Genomic DNA, 6,879 nt, shown 5'->3' on the forward strand with positions numbered 1-6,879 from the left:
AGTGGGGCTAGCCGTGTCCAAGTTAGGAAATATCATCTGGGACTCTGGGGTGTCGCAGAGACGGTAGAGCTGAGAGTGACCCTGAGGAGTCCTCTAGCAGGTCCATGCTGACCCGATGCCTGTCGCAAGTCACAGAGCAAACAGTCAGATGCATGGCTGGCAGTGTCCCAGCAAACCCTGGTCAGCAGAAGAGATTGTGTGGCTTGGGTCTGTGGGTTCCCTTTGCTGCCCTTTGACCTAGAGAATCTTGGTGCACAGGGAAGACTGGAAGGAGACCTTAGGTCCTGGAGGAAGTGGCTGGGTGTGGGGGAGGGAGTCATGAACTCCAAGGAAGTGCCTTGCAGTTCTAGCCTCTGAGAAAGCTTTCAGAGCTAGGGCTTCTGTGCCGGTGTCCCTTTCTGAGTGTGTGGGGTGCAGTGGGTAGCTCCCACAAAGCTGTTGTTAGTGGAAACCAGAGGTGGTTGTCCAGGCTGTGCTGTGTGGCCTTGGTTTACCCAATCCCAGCATTCCTTCTTTCCCCTCCCTTCAGCTGTGTCTCCCTGTTATTCTTCCCATCAGAAACTCTGATAATGGAACCCAGTCTCCTGGGTTCTTGCTTCCTCAGCATGCACACCTGGCCAAAGCTGCACCTGAGCCCTAGAGTTCAGCGGTAGAGCATCACCGGGGGAACACTCTTCCCATGACGACACACACAAGTCTTGCTCACCTTGGGCACAGTTTCTCACCTGCTTGGTCACCTTACTAAGTCCCTACCATGAGCCCCTGCTTCCTTACTTCATAACAGAAGAATTTGAGTTCTCCATTCCTGTCAGAACAGCTGCCTGGCTCTCCCTGCCTCTACATCCTTGGGAGCATCAGGTGTGGGTGCTGTTCTGAGCGGACTTGACAATGATCTGGCTTGTTCAGTCAGGCCAGCTTCCCACACCTGACCCGCCTCTCTGTTCTGTCCTTGGCTGCTAAGCTGCCCCACTCATATCTTCCTGGGGAGCAGTGATAAATTCACCTGCGTCTCCACGCCATACCTCTCATCACTGACAGACGAGAGTCACGGTCAGGTCTATGTTGTCCATTGCAGAAATGGATGTCAAACCCTTGAGCGCATGCAACTGAGGGATGGGAGTGGACAGTTTCCTTCAGGTCATTTAAATGGTGACTTTGGTTCATGGTTACTGGATTGAGCGGCACAACCTGACACCTGTCCACTCCGCTTCCCCAGCTCAGTTAGAGCCTCCCTGGCATCCCATCCTGCCTCTACCCCCCTCACACTCCCCACCCATCTGGCTTCTGTGTTGGCTTCTCACCATTGTCTTAAGAAATGAAGCCACCGGGGTTGGGGATTTAGCTCAGTAGTAGAGCCCTTGCCGAGGAAGCGCAAGGCCCTGGGTTCGGTCCCCAGCTAAGAAAAAAAGAACCAAAAAAAAAAAAAAAAGAGATGAAGCCACCTTTGATCCCAGTATTCTGGGGGCAAAGACCGGTGGATGTCTGTGAGTCTGAGGTCAGCCTGGTCTTCAGAGTGAGTTCCAGACTATCCAGAGTCTCACAGAGAAGGGAGGAAGGGGGAGGAGAAGGGGGAGGGGAGAGAAAGGAGAGAAAGGGAGGGGGAGGGGGAGGGGAGAGGAAAGGGAGGGGAGGGAGCCGTTGATGCAAGGGCATTTAGAAGTCTAAATGTTGTAGGTTTATTATTGCTGTAGTCTTCTTCTTGGAGTGCTAGACATGGGTATAATGCTTGGGACAGACCTTAAAGCCGTGCCTACGCCAGGCTTCTGAGCGTCACTCTGAGCCCCAGCCCAGCCGACATGTTCTGACATGTTATCTCAGACAGTGCCCAGTCGGAAGGCTATTTCAGATCAAGTCTTGAATCTGGGGTAAAGAATGAGGCCAGGGTGATAGAGAGGTGGCTCAGAGGGTACAAACAGGAAGGCCTAAAATGTACATCCATGTAAAAGGCCTAGTGAGGCAGCACGTGCCTGTGATCCCAGCACTGTGACCCAGAGATCTCCAAGACTCGCTGGCCAGACATGTTTCAATGAGAAACCCAGACTCAAAAAAAAGAAAAAAAGGAGAAATAATTCACCTCCAGACTCTACATGTATACCCCTGCCACACACTTACATGATGCATGTTCACACATACATGTACACCCCCACACGCATGTTACATGTACACATCCTATACACTTACACATGTTACACATATACCCCTGCTGCACACATGTTACATGTACACCCCTATACACGTACATGTTACATGCATACCCCTGACACACTTACACGTTACATTATACACACACACTTCCTCAGGCCTTTTGTGTGATATTGGGGATTGAACTCAGGGCTGCATTCGTGCTGGGCAAGGGCTCACCACAGAGTCATGTCCCCAGCAGCAATTTGTCCTTTAAGGGTTTTGAGCAGAATGTTCTTATACACGCACAGAAGCTAGACTAGATCCAGCAAGGTGTCCTCGCCTGATTCCCCTGCCACGCTGGCCCTCCGGAGACTTCCAAGGGCCTGCTTTCTGACTCGACTTTAGAATGTATCCGTGAACTTCGCCTCCCTGATTTCTGATTACTTTATGTGGTCTGGCCACACTTGGCTGAGTGAGCCTGCCCTCCTCCCAGCCTGTCAGGAGAGTCTTGGCAACTTGCTCTCTCTGTCTCTGCTTGTGGCCTGCTGGCATCAGGACTGAGAACATGCGTGTTCCACTGTCTCTTCTCACCTCCCCCCTCTCTCTCTGAAAAGTCGTAATCCCAAGGTTCATTTGCACTAACTGTAATGCCACTTAGCACCTAGGCAATGGCTACTGTGGTGACACTTCCGTCTCCTTTCCTTCTTCCTCGATTCTGTTCTTTCCCTCTTTGGGATATTCTTTAACGTATACACTCCTTCCACTTCACACTTTTAGGTTTGTAGGCACTTGTGCTCCATAGCCAAGGCTGGCTTCAAACTCCTGAGGGCTGGGGTGACTGGTGGCAGGCGCGCTTGCCTTGTCTAAGGACTTGGGTACAGTTCGTGGATGTCCCTTTATTGGGGCTTAGAGTTTAGTCAGCTGGTCCCTCCCAGTTGCTATCTCTTGCCCTCAGCGTGGCCCCTGGGCTAGCCTTCCTCTTCCTCACAGACTGTCAGTCTGTTCTCTGCTCTGCTCTGCGGTGCTCGACACCCTCGTGCACTTCAACACAGCCTCAGTTTCCCTGCTAGGACCAGACTTTGGCAGAGCTCGTGGTTCAGAACGTTTTGCTTTCAGAATCCTGAGCATTCGTGGCTTGCACAGTACGGGGCCGCTTTTATGTCCCCGTATGTCCTCATGTGTCCGCCTTCCTCCCTGTGATGTGGTGCCCTGTCCAGCGACCCTGTTTGTGGTTTACACGCGTGTTTTTAAAAGCACCCCTGGTCGCCTGTAAGCACATCCAATCGAGTGGCCTCCATGAAGGAACTATTTGCTAGCCCGTCAGTGACCGTGGGTGTCGGCCCCTGGGGTTGTGTGGAATTTCAGCTGTGATGGATTCTAAGGCTACCTGTGCTCTCTTCAGTTAGCAAGAGGTGTGACAAGCAGCCTGCCTATACCCCAACCACTACAGACCACCAGCCGCACCCCAACTACCCAGCCCAGAAGTGTAAGTATGACCCTGTCTCAGGGGAGCCGCTGGGAGTTACTCCTGGTGTGCAGAAGCCCTGTGTGTGTGTGTGTGTGTGTGTGTGTACGTGTGCGTGCGCGCATGTGTGTCTCTGTGTCTGTGGGTGTGTCCTGTGCGTTGAGTGTCGTCTTCCTCTGCTTTGTCAGTCTTCTTGTCTAGTCCTCTTGCTGCCTTTGCAAACTGCTGTAGGTTTGGCCTTTCAGAGCCTTTGTTTTGTCTTAGCTGGACACCACGTCTCCCTGCCATGATCTACTCTGTTATCCAACATCCTGCGCTCAGCCCACCTGAGGCTCAGGCCTACAGACCTTGGGATCTCAAGTTCTGTTTCTTTCATGTCCCCACTGATCTTGGCTCTCCCCACAGCTTGGTGACTTGTGACCGTATCCATGTCACCCCCTCAAAGACCTTTAGAAGAAGATTATAGAGTAACTGCCAGGAACCGGAGGGTGCATAGAATGCTGCCCCCTTCTGGCTGAATGTAAAACCAACCCGAGGGTGGGTTTTTGTTTTGTTTTGTTTTTGTTTTTGGCACATGCTCTGTGGACAGACCATAAGTGAGTGCCTTTCCCCAGGGGCAGCAGTGGTCCCTCCTCACTGACCCTGCTCCATCTGAAGCTTGACCCTCCACAGCTCAGGAGAGCGAGAGAATCTGGGAGCTTACTAAGGGATCTTAATGGCCGGCCGTTAAAGCCATCGTGTGCCCACAGTTTGCTGCTGTTGTCCTCTTCTAGATAGCTTCTGTGGCTCTTCTTTTAGCTTCTTCTTCGCTTCCTCCGCCACTCCCTAACTTGTTGCCTGTTTGTCCTCAAAGCCATCCCAGGCATTGAGGTCTCTTATCTGTCACTGACCCCTAACATGGTCCTTCCTGGGAGTCCATGGAGTCAGTGTCCAGGTTAGCCGTCTCATCTGGGCCTCATTTCCTCTCTTACAATCTCTTCCTGGTTTGGATGTGAGTCTTACAAATTAATTAGGAGTTCTGTTAACACAGGGAGACCGCAAATGCCAGTTTCTGAGGGTCTTTCTCCAAGAACCGAGGTCAGAGGCAGAGAGTCACTTGGCAGGGGTTCCCCATCCACTGGGTACCCTCCCTCGCTAACCTTCACTCTGCAAGTGTGACACATCTCCATCTTCCAATTCACTGTAGTTAAAGCCTGAAAGTCCGCTCCCCTCACTCTGTGCTCTCAGGGAGTCACCCTGTGACCACAGGGGCAGCTGTGGGTGTCATCCGGCTGGAGGGAGGGAAGGTGGCTCCCAGCTGGGAGAGGAGTTTGAGGGGAGACGGGGAGTTGAACTTGCCGCCTTTTTTCCACAGACCATTCCCGGAGCAGCAAGGCGGGTTTGTGGAGCAGCAGCGAGGAAAAGCGAGGGTCATCCCGCTCCGAGCACAGTGCAGGGACCAGCACGAAGAACCTCATGCCCAAAGAGTCCCGGGAGTCTAGGCTAGACACCTTCTGGGACTAGGGGTGCATTGTGAGCCAGAAACCTCCCTGTGTGTGTGGGGGAAACAACCCAAACAACAGGAAGCAACAGAAACTGGAGAACCGCCGCCACCTTTAGAATTCCCAACACTCAGGCTCTGCCCGTGGGCTTGGCTGCAGGACAGCGACTTGACTCCATGACTTGACTCCACCCCAGCTTCCATCTTGGCCGGGACTGCTCTACCCTGTGAGCCAAACACGTTAGGTGTAAGTAGGTACACTTTGTGATGTCACTGACCTAGTGTACCCTTTCTTTTTCATATCTATACTGACCTTAACTTATAAAAAAGAAAAGAAAAACAAGTTATATATATATAAAAAAATCTACAGTTAAAAGAATGTTTTGATAATCCAGGGGCTGGTTAGTTAGCCCACTAGCCTCACTGTGGTGTCAGGGCTGGGCCCAGGGATTGCTATTCTGTCATAGGCCCTTGTCCTTGGATACCCAGGGGAGGGAGCCACTGTCGCCACAGCACACCATGATCGGGGCTCTCAGGCTGTGCTGCCCTGGACCCGCCACACCAAGCCATCGGCCCCTCACAGACCCTACAAGACGATGTTAGGAAACACAAGCTTGCTGGGCTCGAAGGACACAGAGAGAAGTGTGTATGTGTGAGTGCTGTGTTTCCAGCTATGGTTCCCGAAAGGGCAAAGCAGCCTCCTGTTTACAGAAGGTCCACACGAACAATCCCCGTGGCGGGCGAATGTCGAGAACACAGACGGCCTTCGCTCGGGGAGGGAGACACCCCTTCTCTCGGCTGAGTTTTTTTTCCCCATAAGCACTCACACGGATTTCTCGAAGACGTGCTTCTCAGAAGCAAGGACTCAAAAGGCAAGATGCACGACGAGGCCACCGAGCCCGGGGTTGGAGCATGTACGTATTATTTATATGCCGGAGTTCTACGTTTTTAATGTAAGCATGAAACACAGGCAGTGTGAGAGAGAGCCAGGACCCGACATGCTGTCCGTTAAACGCTACGTCTGCTGTAGTTCCATTTTTGTATGTTGTGTAAAACAAAGCATCGATCGAAGCAAAAGGTGATGTGTGTATATCAGAAAAAAATTAACTGTATATCATTCCAGTACATTCCGTTGTACATTTTAGTCTCCGTTTACTTTCTCTTCATTGTTGATAAGAGAACGCAAGCTGCGCCTCGTCCAGCTAGTTAACCCCCACTAGAGAAGAAAGGAAGAAACGCTAGAAGAAAACAGGAGAGAGAGAAAATTTGTGAATTGCGGTCGTCAAAAAAAACAAAACAAAAAAAAAACCAATCTAGCCTAGCTGGCCTTATTTGGGAAGCGTAACTGCTTTTAGCATATGGGAGTATTTTTTCACATTTTCTTTGTATAAAATTTGTATTAAACTTAAATATCTTTTTTGATGATGGTGTTTCTTTGTGACTGAGCGGTGTTCTCTCGAGGTTATTGATCTTTTGGGTCCCCCCCACCCCCTGACATCCCAAGTTTTTTAGATTCTTAACCTTTTTTTAAAGAAATTAAACCATTTGCAAAAGGGTTTGGTCATGCCACTCTCCCATGGGCGGGGAGGTAGCTGTGTCAGGTTTGAATGGCCAAACACAAGGGACAAGGTCCCCCCTGAGGTCCTGGGTACTCTGCAGGGGCGTGGCCTGGGCTGGTACTTTCTTCCAGCCCTTGGTGGCTACAGTCTTCTGAGGCCAAGGCAAAGGGTTGAGCCCAGGCTCTGTGAGTGTTTCACAGTGCTAGGGCCACCAGAAGCAACTGGTACATCATTAGCTCTAGGCCGGAAAG

At 51.3% G+C, this 6,879-nt stretch overlaps 1 protein-coding gene across 18 annotated transcripts in view; it reads left to right on the top strand.

Annotated features, from left to right (window-relative positions):
* Positions 1–6,491, top strand: part of Zmynd8 (zinc finger MYND-type containing 8) — a 103,259-nt gene extending 96,768 nt beyond the window's left edge. For 16 of the 18 annotated variants that reach the window (XM_032904799.1, XM_032904783.1, XM_032904786.1 and 13 more), the window contains 2 exons: positions 3,527–3,610; positions 4,944–6,491. In XM_032904799.1, the coding sequence (XP_032760690.1) occupies positions 3,527–3,610; positions 4,944–5,092 (233 nt within the window). In that variant the 3' untranslated portion in view covers positions 5,093–6,491. The remainder of the gene's footprint in view (positions 1–3,526; positions 3,611–4,943) is intronic. The other 2 variants (XM_032904798.1, XM_032904796.1) reach the window with 1 other exon arrangement.
* The last annotated feature ends 388 nt before the right edge of the window (positions 6,492–6,879 follow it).

The sequence above is a fragment of the Rattus rattus genome, chromosome 5, assembly GCF_011064425.1.
Source record: "Rattus rattus isolate New Zealand chromosome 5, Rrattus_CSIRO_v1, whole genome shotgun sequence".
Classification (NCBI taxonomy): domain Eukaryota; kingdom Metazoa; phylum Chordata; class Mammalia; order Rodentia; family Muridae; genus Rattus; species Rattus rattus.